Raw genomic sequence first — 17,017 nt, forward strand, 5'->3', positions numbered from 1 at the left:
CAGTGCAAAAAGGAATATGCTGCATATCAATGTTCAATGTTATTGTTTCGGATATGGTGCTCACAAATATTGTTGCAAGTAGTTGATATATTGAGTTAAAGGCTGTTTAGGGCTCTAGGGACTGCTGGGGGCAATTGGATGCTTTGTCATAATGAATTATGAGAAATTTTTGAAAGACGAACAGGAGCTATGTAGCATGTGACTTCAGTGAGAAGTGCAGATATGGCTTTAAATTTATGCTGTTAAAAACATTTATGTGCTTTGTTGGCCATGTTTCATAAAGTGTTAATTTTTTAATTATTGAAATCATAGCTTTTGAACTGCTTTAGGAATATTTTCATTTCATTCTTATAAATGTATTTTAGCAGATTACAAAGTCTGTTAACTATTTTTCCCATAGCACGCAAGGAAAAAGAAAACATAGATTTAACTGAAAAGACTGTGGAGAATCATGAAAAGAGTAGTGTCAGAGCTAATTACAGCCCTTGTGATGGACTCAGCCTGACAAACCATTATTTCTCTTCCTTGATGTGACCAGGGAATGGATTGTTGCCCACATAAACTGTTCTTACCAACAATTACTTTCTGTAATTTTTCCTGAGGGATCTTTAACCATCCACCATTAAGTGTTACAAGTCCAGAAGTGGTTGATACTACAATAGTATATCCTCTTGTATGACAGGAATGGTCATGGTTGTCGCACTACAGAACAGTATTTTTTATGCATCATAGGAGTCAATTAATGTGTATCCTTCATGTGATGGGGAATCACCTATATATTCACCATCTGAGTGGAAAATTGAGGTTAGAGAGGCTGTGTAAAAGACTCCAGAAGAGGCTTCATGATCCTGAGAAGTAAGATAATAGCGTTATATATTTGAATGAGTACATTTTAAAATTGATTTTAACAGTTCTAATTCCTGAGAGTAATGACTTCTTCAAAGGTCTGAAATAGACACTCCACCAATAAACGAGAGTTCTTCATCATTTCCATAGACCAAATTCTGTCCTTCCAAAGTCATAACTAACTCAAACACAACTGTCTAAGGATAAGGTATCATTTCAGGAGTGGATTCTTGTTCAAGGAAACTCATATAGATATGCTTAAGAATTAATTATAGGATTGAGCAGATGCTCATTGCACTCTGAGTGGGATGGATTAAGCATCTGGTTAATTACATTTCTTAGCTGTGTCCTCTAAATTAATTTTGTGTTTGTGCTGAAGCATTTTTCACACAATGGGCCTTTTCTTGTATGCTGGCAGCAGGCAAGCAAGGTGATAGGGCCCCTTTGTCACTCCTGTTCTCCATTTTGAAGTGGAAATGGTACTTCCAACACTTTAAAGGTGGATCAAAGAATTTGGAAGCATTGTTTACATGTGAGCTCCTATTTAGTCTGTGCTAGAACCAGTATAACTCTAACTATAAGTCTACCTGAAAGAAATTTTAATTTTTTTTTTTTTTCCATAAGTGCACGGAACAAATCTGGAAATATTTTCCCTAGGAGTTTTCAAAACCGATTTAGTTGACAGGTGATTTAGACTTGGTTTAAAGAGAGCCTGTCAGTGGTTGTTTATACAAAGAGCAGAAGTTTAGAAAGTGCTTTCAGTGAAAGGAAATTTAAAGTGAATCACCAAGAGCTTGCAGAATAATAACTCCTGATGGGGGAAAAAGAATTCAAAACAGTAAAGCTAACAAAAGCACTCAGATCTAGAGAAGATACCATAATTGATGAGACCTGGGTGAAAGTATTAAAGCAGCAGGAAAGCTGAATTGATTTTTTGGAGCTGTATAATACAAGGAAAGATTGGCAGATATATTATATACTAGAAAAATGCCTGCTGTGCACAAGGAGGAAATGCTTCCTTTATATATTGTCCTTTGATATTTTTAAGATTATTGATGAGATAAGGTTATCCTTCTTTGTGCAATGAGATTCTGTGGATTTGGCTATTACACAAAGCTTTCAAAGGAAGGCCCTAATCACCTTTACATTATCCTCGTATTTTCTAGAAAGAGATTTATCAAGTCTTTGCATTAAATGTAATTCAAATTAAACAGATAACGTGTGCTCCATTCAGTTTCAAGTTTTAAAACTTTAAAAGAAACTGAATTGCACCTACTATTTATTAACTGAAGAAGGTTGGCAAACTGTCCCCTCCAACTTCCATATCTTTATCCCAGTTAATATGGTAAGAGCACTATAAGGACTTGTGTCATTAAATACTGAATGCACAGTGACATATAGGTTTTGACAGTCTTAGCTGAGCATTATCATGATTAAAAGGTTTTGAGTGTGCTTCCACATTTGACTTTCCACATTTGACTACACAAGTGGCAAGCATAGAGCTCTCAGTGGAAATCACAGAGCATAGCATTCCTACTTAGAGACGGAAAAAGCATAGGCATATAGAAAAATATAGTAGGCTTTGGAAAACCAAAGTATTGTATCACTAGAGTACAAATTATGCTTATAACACATGGTACAGAGGGATTATAACCTTCTATCTTAAAAACAGAATTACTTTAAAAGTGAAAAATTGTGGTTAAGTACAGCCATGACTAATGTGTTACAATCAGGCTTAATGTGTTACAATCCAGTCTCCTCTGCATTGTGCAATATTTTAAGAAAATAAATTATTCAAACCTGTGTTAGCATCCCAAATGTGCCAGTCTTACATAAAACTTTGATTTCATTAAATCAGGTCACTGATGTAGTATTGATTCAAGGAGAATAATTTGTATTACTGAATTGTCAGTATCATGTCATACCATGCATAAGCTTCTTGACTATTTCCTTTACAGTCTAATGTCTAGAGCAAAGATCAAAGGCATATTTCAACATAGGAAATGGTAATGAAAAGAGTGTCCCTTACCATTTCAGAGGAGGATTATAAGAATGTCGTAGAACAGTTCATCTTCCCTATGCTTTTTTTCTTCATATATCATATAGCTGGTGAAATGAGGTGATGATGTTCTAGGGGTATTATTCTTGCCTTTTCCACTCCTACTCTACACAATTTCTCTCTCTTTTCCCATTTTCTCTCACTGTTTTTGACATTCTTCCTTCATATAGTTCAGGATGGTTATGTTTTTCTTCTGTATCTACTCCTAGAGTTCATCAGTACATCAGTTTAAAATCTGGAGATCAGGCAACATAGCTGCCTGGTATTTCTTTGACAGCTTAAAAATCTGCATCTACATCAACAGATAATGTAGTTCAATAGAAGCAGAATTACAGGGCAAATCAATTAGTGCTTAGGATCCAACATCCCCATTATTCATGTTTCAGGGCTCTTTAACTCACACTAGATCTCACAGGCTCACATTGATCCCATGGGCTGAATGTCTAGCAGCAAGAGTACCTGACTTGAGACAAACTTCTGGTGCAAGCTGATCTGAAAGAAATTGATTTTGTGTACTCTTGAGACCACTCCACAATGCAAACCAAGGCATTTCAACTGGGGACAACAAGGAGGTTTACTTCAAAACCCTATTCTGGATCTGTACTCGAACACTAATATAGACATACAACACATTTCAGCAAAATATTCCAAATTTGTTTCTAATTTTGAAGCCTCAAAATTCTGATCTTTTCCTTGTTTCTTTAATGCATTATTCAGTTTTTCAAGCCTTCTATGTAATTTTCCAATTACTTTTCCTCTAAGCCATTCAAAGGTGTAAATCATAGAGGAAAAGTATTACTGTTCTGATTTGCTGTCCCCTTTCATCTGCTTCTGCAAAGGATAACAGGATACCATGAAACTGTGAAATCCATGTGGGAGACGTCCCTGATTATTCAAGCATTTATACTTTTCTTGCAGCTGAGATTAATTCAGCAGAAAATGGGAGATATTTTTTTCTTCTTAACCAAGTACAGGACAGACTGGTGTGAGAGAAAATAATACATCATTTATGATTTCATATTTCAGTATACTAATCTTTATTAATTGACTGTGATACTTTTTCTGTGTATTTTCAAACTTTGTACTGTTTCATACAATATTTTAAAAACTGTTTTCTTTGCCTTATTGGGAATCACTCTTCTTTGTTATTAGTATGTTATGGTGTCAATAGTGAAATGTTAGACCATTGTTCATTTTGATAACAGTAAACTCCTCACAGCTTTTTATGACATCCATTTTTTCAGTCTTCTCCACAGCAGGAGAATTAAGACTAATAAAAAGAAATGGTCAACATTGACATATGCAGCTCAATAGAAAAATGTATAAAAATTACTTTTTAAAGCTGAAGACTGAAGTCCATTTATTTTTGCAGTCAGCAGCACTGATCTGTTTTCTTTTCTACAAACACACACATTTGACAACTTATTCTAGAGATCATCACCATCAATTGTAGATTTCAGGAAAAATTCAGATTATTTTTGGTTTTTTAGTTAGCTGAACTCTGTAATGCTGATACTGAAATGTTGAAAGCAGGCTTCTCAATGCTGCAGGAATGAAAGCAGTATCTCATTTACATTCCACTCCTGGTGTCTGCAGCAGATCTATAAATAGAATAGGATACACAGAGAAATTTGTTATTGCAGCTGATAGCAATTTTCTTTTGCAAAGGTGTCTGGAGGCATTATTCATGAGATTCATTCTGGTAGACTCTCATGCTGAGAACCTCACTCCCCAGAACTGCAGGTGGTCAGTTTAGAAACACACTAATCAACTGCTATGCCCAAAGACTGTCACAAGACTTACTTATTCCCCTCTTTTAAAAAACACAGGAGTTCTCTCAGGTCCAGATTATTTTCTCTAACCTGATTGCATGGATAATATAAGCAGTGAACAGATTTTTAGAAATCACATTCATTTGACATTTTATCACTGAACATCCTAACAATTATGCTATTATCTGGAAAAGGGGAATGGGTGTGATTTGATACAGCTCACATCATGTCCTCTGCATTCATACCCATGGGCACATGTGACCTTGTCAAGTATAAGGCAGAGGTATTTTTGTTCAATACTGAGGACATGTAGCAACCACACAAACTGAGCTATCTAGGTGTCATCTAATTTCAATCATAAAACAAGGGGAATATCAAGTAAGACCTTTAATGAAAATGTATTTATAATAAATGACAGAAGGGAATGTCATATGCTCCTGATTTTCCTGTCTGATCTTGGGTTTCCTTCCATATCTGCCGATGTGCAATCTTTGTATATTAAGAAAAAAAAATAATTCATACAAACAGAGTATGCACATTCCTAAATGTTTGTTATTATCACCCCTCAAGACTGGCTACAATTTATTTTTTCCCTTGCCTATTCTAATATATTTTCAATGACTGAGAACATAAGATATATCAAAACAGAGATATTACCTCTATTCTAGTTCAATTTCAATTATCATTACTTTGTGTTTTCATATTTCAGGGTTTTTTTACAACTGTCTGTGTTGTCACAAGCTATATGCAATAGCTGAATGTAGAAATGATGATTCCATCTGCAAAGTAAACTAGTATCTTTATATACTTTTTACTTCACTTTCTTTCCTTTTTTTCAGACATAGAAGAGCTGTTTTTCTGTATTAGTTATTTCAACTATGTTATGAAAACAGCAGCACAACAAACTACTAAGACATTGGAAAAGTCATATATCTTACCATGAAAGGAATGATAAATTAAAACATAAAATTAAACTCAAAAGAACCTGTCAAATCAAGTCAACCATAAAGCATTCTGGTATCTCTATTGCCAGGTACACAAGCAAAAAAAAAAAAACTTAAGAGAGTAAAACCAAAGAAATATATTACAACCACAAGTCAAATGTCACTGATTTTCTGTAAGTTTAAATCCATCCTGTTTCTTAAGTATGTTTTGATACTCATACATTTTTTGGTTTTGTTTATAATTTAAATCTGTCAGTGATGCAGAAAATTGGTTTTGTGAATGCCCTAAACTCTACTCTGGAAAACTCTGCCAGTTTGCAACTTGTGATGAAAACCCATGTGGAAATGGTGCTACATGTTTTCCAAAGTCCAAGCGAGACGCTGTTTGCCTTTGTCCATATGGAAGATCTGGCATCCTCTGCAGTGATGGTAAGAACCATATTCTTCGTGCATTGTTCATAGTTTCTATCATTTATAGATGCTGTGGTCAGGAACAAGTCAAATGCTTTGAAGGAAAAACACTGAATGTGACTATGTCCACTCCTACAAACACAGCCCTAACCCTAGTCACAAGCAAAGAATGTTTGAGCTGAGCACCCTCCCCGCATATTGTTTCACAAAAGTGTTGACCGGAGACAGAGAGATGGAGGGATCAAAGAAGATGAGAGCAGACAAGTTAAGAAGTACCAGGTAGTGTCTGATGTTTTGATAATTTACCTTGAGGAAAAACTGAGTGAAGAGGAAAACCGATAAAGCTAAGTAAGAAGGTCATTTTGACTAATATTATCATGTGAAGAGCTGTTATTCCTCAAGCATTGATTATAATTATGGTTCTAGGTCAGAAATTCTTGTGTGTGAATATCCAAGATATTCTCTTTCCCTAACACTCAATGTAGCAAGATGTAATGATTGAAAAATCTGCATATAGAAAATAATCACCAATTTTGAGCTGATTTAAGAGTGCAAATGAAGCACCTTTAAAAGTAATATTAAGCAATCAATGTCAAAGTCTGCATTGTCTTTTTTCATCATATCATATGCATCTTTACATCCTATTCGAAATTTTAATTTCCAAAAATGTCAGTAGATGGACATTTATTGCTTATCCATGTTTTCATCTAACCTTGGTAATTAATAGCCAACAGCAAATATGTAGGTAAGCATATGAAAAGTGTGATACTTCCTTGGTAATCTTTCTTAACTGGCACTAGCATGAGATATTGGGGCTTCACATGCTGGGGTTGGTATCCAGGTTAGCCTTTGACAGGTTTCTTTTCTTCCATGTACTTCTCTATTTGGTGTTTGAATCCATGTAAACTTGATATACAACATCCTGCAGCAAAGAGCCCTGGGACTTAAACGTGGAGCTTGAGCAGTAGTACTTCCATTTGTTTGCTTAACTATGCCATTTGCTAATGAGATCAATGCCTCAAACTTCTGTCTCAGAACAGAGGTTTCAGAGTTGTTCCCTGGTTTTATGTTTTTATGTTCCCATGCTTAACTTCTCCATGCCTCTTCTGATTTTCTATATAACCTTATTATAACTCTCCCAGAATTATTTCTGAATATTCCAAGTTGATTCATTCATTTTTGGGACACAATTCATGCTATACCTTTATTCAACCAGGCTGCCTCTCTTTTCTCCTCCCCAGTTCCACTGCATCATCTTTAAACTAAGAGATCAGAGCTGACCACAATACTCAAGGTGTGATAATGCAACTGCTTTATACAGCGGTGTTTGACTTCTTTTCTGGATTCTTCCCTGTCCTTTTCTTGACCATTACTTGCATTCTGTTTCCTTTTATAAGTACACTGACATTTTCATGAAACTGCTTATTAAAACTCCTAACACCTTTTTCTTTGAATGCTGATGGCAAGTTCAGAGCCATCATTCTGTATCTAAGTCTAGGACTGTTTCTGTAATCTGCCTCAATTTACATCTGTCAACACTGGGTATCATCTAACACTTTTTCCCTGCAGTTGGTCTATGAAGCTCTTCAACAACTCTTCATAGTTAGCTGTTTGTTGAGAGTCTGAGTGAAAATTGAGAGAGCCTAAATTGAGAGAAGGTATACAAATTCATTATTTTTATAAGACTGGAGAGATGAGGGCTTTGAAAGCATAGGAAGAATGTAATTTTATTAGCTGGAAAGGGATAATTCTCTGTATCATCACTATAAGCAAGCAAAATGAGGAAGAACAACCAACTTTGTAGGACAGAGTGTAAATCTAGGGTCAATAAGACCATGACATAAAAAATTATTGAAATATGAAAAATCATTTCAATGAACTGCATCTTAAGAAATTAAAAGAATATAAACTAAGCACAGAAAGAAGACTTGTTAAGCTAGACTTTGCATTGAAACTTACTCTAAAACTGAACAGAGAAGGCAGAAACAGAGCCACAATGCAGTCAAAGTTGCAGCTTTAAGGATAACCCTAACAGCATCAATGCGATACATTTTGTGAGATATTTGAAAATAATGACAGATTGCCTAATTACAATGATAGAACAACATAATTATATTTGAAACAGCAGATAAGTTTAATTGTTGACTATAACAAGAATGAGGAGCCCAGGTAATAGATATATTAGAAAGAAATTGCCCATGCAATTTAAAGTCTAGGCACACTTATTTTTTATTGTCTCCCATTTAAGATGCGCAATAGTATTTTCCCCGCTATTAAGATTAATAACCAAAAGCATGTTACTTTGTATCCGAAACTGAAGAAAAGCTTGTTTTTCATAAATGCTTGTCAAATAATAGTTGAACTTCATAACAATGTACGAGGTGTTACAATTATTATTTGATAAAATTAATATAGTAAATGTACATAACAGAATTGCAGATTTCATACCAGTATTGCTGTTCCTGCCAATAAAGGTTATTTACAAAAGACAAAGTAAGGATACAAAAAAGATATGAACAGAGCTGCAAATGAGTCCACTGCTACAGATCTTGCCTATATCAGAGCTCCAATCGCCTGTTAAGAGTTGGAAGGCATACTAAGAACATCAGTCTCTACAAATATGTAAGAGAAAGTGATAAAACTATTGTCACTATTAAATGAAGGCACGAGAATGCTTGGCAAAGCAAGTGAAAAATGCATCATTTTATGCTTTTATGGGGAATGCACATCCTAAGAAAGTGAGAAAACTATAGGGCTCCCATAAATGTCATAAATAAGGCAAAAATAATTTCAATTAGACAAGTCTCTGTAAATATGGAAAAACAGATGAGCTCTTTCAAGGATTTTTCTTCTGTTTCTGAAGCAGTTGAGGAATATTAAGCAGGCTGGAAACAATTGCTCTGAATTTTTCTTAACTACATTATGTTTCTTTCAGACATCAAGAAAAACATCCCAAAAGCACATCCATATATATATAGTAAAATGCATTAGCACTCCTTACACATCTTTTCTTGCTTTTATCACTAGATGGCCATGTTGCTATATAAGTTGACCCTTATATATTGAAAACTCTCCAAAGATTATGTATACCTAAGGCATACTAGGTCAACAGGGATGGGTGAGATATCAATTGAGTTCCCCCACCTGCCATTGTTGCTTTGTGCTGCTTTGTGGGTGTGCAGGGGAGCATTGATCACATAAGCAAACACTATTGATTTGAGGAGTTAAGTGCCTACATGACTTTCAGCTCAGGGGAGTGGCATTGCTTGTAACAACAATTTAATCACTTGCTAAAATAGAAAACAGGAAATATGTAGCAATTCACGTTATCAACATGCAACTGCTTGGAACAGAGACTTTGTCTACATGGGCAGTTTGACTCAATCTTCCAAGTGATTTTGGTTTTTAAGCTGTACATAAAGGGATTTAAATTTAAATTGAGTGCACAGTTATTGAGCTCTGGCTTTTCATTAGTTTTGTGTGAAAGCAGCCAACATTCAAGCCCTAGTCTCATAAATTTCCTTTTGCATGTAATTTAGTAAAAAGTTGCTTGCACTCTGTTTCTTACAGATTGTAAATCTCCTCCTGTATTTAGGATCACACTGGTGACTGACCATTTCAGACCAAATGAATACACAATCTGCAATGGTGCTATGAACATTTTTTTTTCTGTAAAATGCTTTTTAGAATACTTCCTATGCATTTGATTTTTATACTTTTAAAAGTTGATCAGGAATACATACCAAAACCTGATTGTGGAAGCAAACGAGGATTGGGTTACCACTGAAACTGTCTGTCATCTGGGGACATTTATCATTTCATAGGATCTAACATTTAAATGAATATCTGTGGTGCTTGCTCAATCTGAAAAGAAAGCTTGAGCTCAGACAGTTAGATAGATGTCCATATCATAGAATCATAGAGTATTTTGGGTTGGAAGGGACCTTAAATATCATCCAATTCTGGCCCCTTTGCCATGGGCAGGGACACCTCCCACCAGACCAGGCTGCTCAAGGCCCCATCCAGTCTGGCCTTGAACACCTCCAGGGATGGTGAATCCACGACTTCCCTGGACAACCTGTGCCAGTGCCTCACCACTCTCATCATGAAGAAATTCTTCCTAATGTCTAGTCTAAATCTTCCCCCCTCCAATTTATAGCCATCCATCCTTGTCCTATCACTGCAGGTCTTTTGTAAAAAGTCCCTCTCCAGCTTTCTTGTACTCCCTCATCAGGTACTGGAAGGTCACTATAAGGTCTTCTTGGTGCCTTTTCTTCTGTAGGCTGAACAAACACAGCTCTCTCAGCCTGTCCTCATATGGGAGGTGCTCCAGCCCTCTGATCATCCTTGTAGCCTCCTCTGGACCTGTTCCAACAGTTCCATATTCTTCTTATGATGAGGATTCCAGAACTGGACACAATACTCCAGGTGGGGTCTCACAAGAGCAGAGTAGAAGGGCACATATCTATATCAACAGATATGTATATCACCATACTTCAGCTCTTTTGAAATTGAGGACAATTCTAGGGATAATGATTTGAATATAAATGTGGCCAAATCAGTGTTGTTAACAAGAAACAGACATCAAATAAACTAAAAAAAGCCTAAATTATTAAAAATGCTGTTGCTGTATCTCACCAAAATAAACAGAATTTAGGACTAAAGACTGCAATCAGCCTCCATTCCTGTTTTCTATTTTTTTTAACACTTTCATCTAAGTGTAGAGTGGAGACATTCCCTGGTTGGGGCAGAAGACTGCTATTGTCTGTAAAATGTAAGGCCACTATACCTGAGTGTAAGGAATTTTGCACAAATTTTGAAGACGATATATCAGAGTATCATTGCATTGCAAGGCTGTGATGGCCTTTTAAGTGTAAGTGAAGCAGGAGTGGTTCATTCACCCGGAAAAGATCACCTGGACTTCTAAACTCTTCATGATGATGTTAATTATGTGTTACACATGACACTGGGCCCTGGTCCTGTTTGTTGTGTAACATATTATTAACAACACAAAGCATTTGGTTAAGCCTGGAATCAAGAGGAGGCATTTTGTAAACACAAAGATAAATTTAAAAGGATAAAGATTTCAAAGGAATGTGTACTGCGAAGGTGAGCGAACACATCAATCGCAGTGTTTTAAACCAAGCTTGTGTTTCACTTTCATTATGTTTCACGTATGTACATGTGTCAACATAAAACAGAGTCCTAACTATGACATTCTGTTTAATAAAGACAGACAGAAAAGAGCCACCCACAGTATGTATTCACAGCAATCCCTAGATATGTTCCTTGAAATGTTTCAGAGCAGCATTGGCCATAACATTTCTGGTAATATTTCACAGTCCAAAGGATTCCAGCAGGATTTCTATAAGGTGTATTCCCCCCATGTATAAAATTCATTTCAAAGTGCTGAAGTGAGAATAGCCCCTTGCTTCAAGCTCTGTAGAGTGAAAATCAGCCTGCAAGCAGATTGCTTCTGTGCAGCTGTGTTCAGCACACAATGTCACCTTCAGAGTTGTTTGGGTCTGCAGACTAAACTGTGCAGTTCGGTGACAGCAGATGCCCAAAGGGAATTTCCTCAGATAAAAAAAAACCTGCATTGCAAGGTTTCTGGTCAGTAGTAAGAGACTTTGGGGAACACTGATCAGGGCTGCTCCTCTTCCCGTTCAAGAGAATTTATTTTCTGGGTCATTTACTTTTAGCTGGTCTTTACTTCCCCTCTTCTCTCCAATGTGAGGAATGTCATAAAAATTGTACGGAACACGCATAGGCACACTCATGCACTGTTAATGTCACTTCCGTATTTCCAGATTTTCAGATTCATATTCTCATCCTTGAGCACTGAAGTCACTTTTATTATTTTAAATCTCAGCTTCCAAGCAGAAGTGCAGGTTACTGGCCCATATGATACCTGAAATAAGTTAAGCTAGTAGGACCCACGGACTCCATGACTATTGAAACCACAAGACAAATAAAAAGAAAGACTAAATATTTACTGAAGGTGGGGAGGCGAAGGCATACTCCTGAATTACTGATTATGTGGATCACTAATTCCACATGCAATAGTCTTCCCGATGTTAAAAGTCTTCTACTACCACCTTGAACTCTCACCCGGCACTGCACCACCCTGCAGCTCTAGCACCCTTTATCTCTTTCTCCTTGCACTTCCCAGAGTTTCTGGTGAGTAGGATCACCTATTAAGTAAAGCAGCTTCAGTGCAGAACTAGTAAAACATGTAAACTAAGTACACAGGAACAAGCCATCCAAACTTCATGCTGCTTCCTTAGAAAAATGATGAATAAGAGGAGGAATATCCAAGCTGCTTTTAAAATATTTTTTTCTGAACTCAGCTAAGAAAAGCTTTTGCACTCTTTCCTTTAGTATTTCTGTGCTCAGAAGCAAGTTTTGGCTTATTAAGAGCTATACTGCAAACCAGTAAGAGAAACAGTGGGTGCAGAAATTTGTGATAATAAAGGGCATTTTTCTGAAGACCTTTGTACAGTGTGGGAGACGAGAAAATACACTGCTTGACAGTAATTTCCACTCTTTTGTCAGTATTGACTTTGTAAATATGTGAGCTGGTATTTAGGAGAACTGAATAATACTCATCCCACAGCATTGATGTCTGCTGATCCTGGAGCTAGCCTGCAGAGCTAACAACTGTTCACAGTTAAGTCAATGATAATATAAAGTGGATTATTTGATTGTAATTCTGTAGCCTGAAGTCTTCATCTCTTTCTTCCCTTTCATCTGTCTTGCTTTATGCATTGTATTGTAAAGCTGTGGTTCAAGATGCATTGGCAGTGAACGTGGAAGGGAAAATTAATTTTAACTCATAACAAAAAATTCAGAAATAATGAAACCTTTACTCTCACCCTAGTCTCTCCTCTTTGTTAAGCTCTTTTACAAAATATAGTTGATTTTTTTTTTACGTCTCACTGTTATGCTCTCCTGTGAAAAGATGTACAATGTTTAGGAAGTAGGCACCAGATGATATTAATGTATTTATATAATGGAATAATATGTCATTATTTGTTTGTGAGGCAATGGGACATACCTTATTATCTGTTCAGTACTGGCAATGTGGGAGAGGACAATGATGAATGTCATAGGACTGACAGAGAAACACAGGACAAGATCAAGGACAAGAAGTTGACAAAGGCTTGAATACTCTGTCGGGGGGGGGTGTTTGGGGCACAGTGTTGATATGGAGTATGTTTCTGCATGACTTATAATGAGAGCCATAGGGACACATTTCTGTTCTTTATCACTTCAGACTGTACACTAAAAGAGCAAAAGTGGGAATCAGCTTGGATTATGTCCAGGCAGGAAATGGGAAATAACCCAATGTGTTTAGTTGTGCACTTTTTGTAAATAACATTTTGAAAAACAGTTTTTCAAGGAATAGATGTCTTTAAGACTATACAATTTTCTAGCCCCATAACTTTATAATGAAAAGAAAGAGAATAAAAGGAAAAGGTGGACATAATTTTACCAATCATTGTATTTTTCATACATGGTTATTATTTTTTTAATTTTTAATTTAAACATATGTAGTAGTACAGTAAACTACTCTGTATTAAAATCAAACTAATGAAAGTAATTGCATTAATGATATCTCAAAGACTGAATGTTTTATGCTGATGTACATTTACTGATTAACTTTTCAATGTGATTGGATAAAGATCTCTCCATAAGTTACACTTAGGGAAGAGAAGAAACATGATAAAAAAGTGGTATAAAATCTATAGCTGCCAGTCCAGAAAGAGATAAAATATGGAATAGCTGTCAAGCTTGCTATGTTGAATTAACCAGAAATATAAGCTTTTGACTCAAGATTCAGTAACATTTTATTTCTAAGTACATTTTACTCTGAGATAACAGAATAGGGAGGACTGTTTACAAACACACACTGCACGTACCTAGATGCTAAGGATAGGGTAGTTAATTAGACACTGCATCTGGCTTTTACTGGGTGTGAGAACCTCCTTCAACACTGTGAAGAAAACTGTGAAGAAGTAAACCAAATAATATGCAATGGTTTTAATAAAACTTGCCTCTGGAGCTAGTATTGCCTTATATAAACTATTTCTTCGCTTGGTGACCACATGCACTATATGGGTATAGCTCCGTATGGTGGTCATGTACTATTTTAGGTACCATCCAAGCACTGTGCACATACATGGTGGGATGAGCATGGAGGGGAGCAGGGATGGGGTATGATGGCTGGTTAACAAGTGTAGGTAGTGCTTCTGTGAGTCAACAACGAAAAAGGACAGTCCAATCAGGGAATCTGAAGTTCCCCAGACCCACTGTGGGAGCAATGCCAAGGATATCAAAGATTAATTGGGACTAAGATAAAGCATGAAGCTGATACCAAGCATTTTAGAATAAAATTATTAAAAAGGCCAGATGTTCCAAATTAGATACACAGGATCATGAATCTTGAATTGGTGAGAAGGCCAGGCTGGAAAAATATGCCTGTGAATAAGTGAATTGGAGATAGGACTGAAAACAGTCAGGAGAGTGTGGAATAGACAAAACCAAAATTATCCTGTTTGTCTGAAGAGCCATTTAAAGATCTGCCTGAATAAGAGATGCCAGTAGTAGTAGTACTTTCTTAATTTGACTCCTGTATGCCATGCTGTTTAAAAGAATATGCTTAGAGAAGATTACGAGCTCTACATCTCCTTCATCGCTGCACCCACTGTTGGTTCCAAATTGCTCATCTGGAAAAGCAGACGTGTCCAGCTTCCTGCCACTGTTATGTAAATCTTTTTTGTGCCCAGATACTAAGTTTAGGAGACTATTTATTGACTTGGTTTGGTTTGACTTGGGTAATCATTCTATTGATTTGTATTTTTACTGTGCTGTTATTCTGAGATAAATTGTTTAACCCAAAACCTCTTGGCTGGTGGTGTCTGTTACGACCCCTGGAACTTATTGCACAATATAGATGTCTTAAGCCCTTACATTGCTGGATATATTATCAGATGTGCTGCATGGCCCAAGCCAAATGCAGAGTTAAAACGGGATGAAAAGTCTGCAAAGAGCTGAGAGGAGATGATCAAGTCATCAAAGATGGACATAGTTTATGAAAATTGCTTCTTGCCAGATATTTTGAAAGGGGCTATGCTCAGACACCCAGAGGTAAGAAATTAAAATGTCAGTTTACAAAGAATATTTGCAGTACTCCATCTCTGAACCTGGAGTTCAGAGGGCTATACACAATTTTTCAATCCACTTCAGACTTCACATGCAACTTTGTGCTAATTATTTAGTTTCTGAGTACACTATGGTTACCATTCTTTAAAATCAGAAAATAAAATTTTCCTTTATTTCACGAAGATCTAGCTGAGAATTTCTAAGTCATTTAGCTTTTATGGCAATGAAGATCAGAGACAAAGAACATGCAGAATGGGAAGGAGTTGCAGAGTATAGAGAAGGTAGGGTTTATCCCATCTAACTTAGGAAGTCCATGTTTACCCTGCCTTACAATCCAATGCTACTTTTGTATTTGGTGAGATGAATTTAGCATTATAGAATACTGTTCACTTGCCTCTGTAGCAGGGGTTTTTGAAGAACACTGCACCATAAATATACTTAATTTTTACACTGATGTGCAGTCTTAGGTGGTCAGCTGTTAGGTAGACATCTGTATCATAGATGTCCTCATTTGGTCAAGATCATTGCTCGCCATTGTGTACATGTGTAGATCAGTTCTAATGACTGAGAGTCTTAGAGTCTAGATATGTCTTTACAAATAAATGTAGAGTAAAATAAAAATAGGTAAGCAACACTATGAAATGAAGTCTAACAACTATTAAATACCAATGCAAAATAAAATAAAATTACATATCAGAATTTTTTGTGAGAGTACAGAAGATAGGATTATATGTAAGCTTTCCCCATACAGAGGTCTTGAAAGTAAAGCACAATTCTTGTATCTGGTTGGTAAACTGTAGGTAAGATTGCAGTGTAGGTAAAGATACAAACTAGATTGTTAATCGTGTTTTACACTGAAGATAGATCTCCCATCTTCTTTACTTCATACAGATGTTCATTCAGAGTGCATCCATGGATCATGGATGTAGGCTGTTGATTTAGGGTGCTCTCCTGCCTTCAGGACTCTTAAGTAACATGTCATGTTGACATTCTCTGGTATAATTTTTTCAGGGTTTTGTACAATAGCTTTCGAAACATGTTGCTGAGGTGTCCATTAGACTCTGAAGTGGTATCTCCAAGAAGCATTTTAAGCCTGCTTGACAGTGACAAGATTTTGACATCTGACAGTTGACCAAACTCGGATAGAATGGTCAACCTTTTCAGTACTGTGCGGAGCCTGGGCCATATGTAGTGTTACAGGCCATGTATAAATGGTGATGCCAGCCTCTGGAATTAAATGATAGCAAATTCCTATGTCAGCGAACTACCAAGCATGTCTAATTTACTAAGGCCAGTTCCCATTTCTGTCTTCTTAAAAGACTAGCCATATATCCCACATTTTAGGTAAAGTTATTAAAAGATAAATTATTTTTTAACATGCTTAAATACAAACAGTTCTGCTATCGACACTGTTTTGTTGTGACTCTGACAAAATCTCCACCTAGCAAATCTATCATTTTGTTAGATAAGGAAAAGTACAGAGAAAAGCTGATTCTTGTCCCAGTAACCCCTAATTTGCTGCCCTCCATCAAAACTATTCTTGCTTAAATAAGATATGCTTTTAGTTGCAAGTATGAATTGAGATCTTTCAGCTTTTTTTTCTTGGATGAGTCAAAACTACAGTGAAATTGAAACTGGTATGTATTAATAGTCTAAGAATGTGGATATATGATAATTTTCTGTATGCTGTGCAGCACCTGGTCAGTTGGAGTCACATACTCCTATGGTTCAGGTCCTACTGTTGTTAATCACTTTGCAAGACATTCCTTTGTCAACGTTCAAATGCTTCTTTACAGGGAATGCAGAAATAAGCAAGTAGA

General features: G+C 36.3%; 1 protein-coding gene across 3 annotated transcripts in view; it reads left to right on the forward strand.

Annotated features, from left to right (window-relative positions):
• Window positions 1–17,017, forward strand: part of EYS (eyes shut homolog) — a 774,985-nt gene that overhangs the window by 714,808 nt on the left and 43,160 nt on the right. For all 3 annotated transcript variants that reach the window (XM_069851470.1, XM_069851468.1, XM_069851469.1), the window contains one exon: window positions 5,878–6,050. In XM_069851470.1, coding sequence (XP_069707571.1) covers window positions 5,878–6,050 — 173 coding nt within the window. The remainder of the gene's footprint in view (window positions 1–5,877; window positions 6,051–17,017) is intronic.

Source organism: Phaenicophaeus curvirostris, chromosome 2, assembly GCF_032191515.1.
Source record: "Phaenicophaeus curvirostris isolate KB17595 chromosome 2, BPBGC_Pcur_1.0, whole genome shotgun sequence".
NCBI classification, from domain to species: Eukaryota; Metazoa; Chordata; class Aves; order Cuculiformes; family Cuculidae; genus Phaenicophaeus; species Phaenicophaeus curvirostris.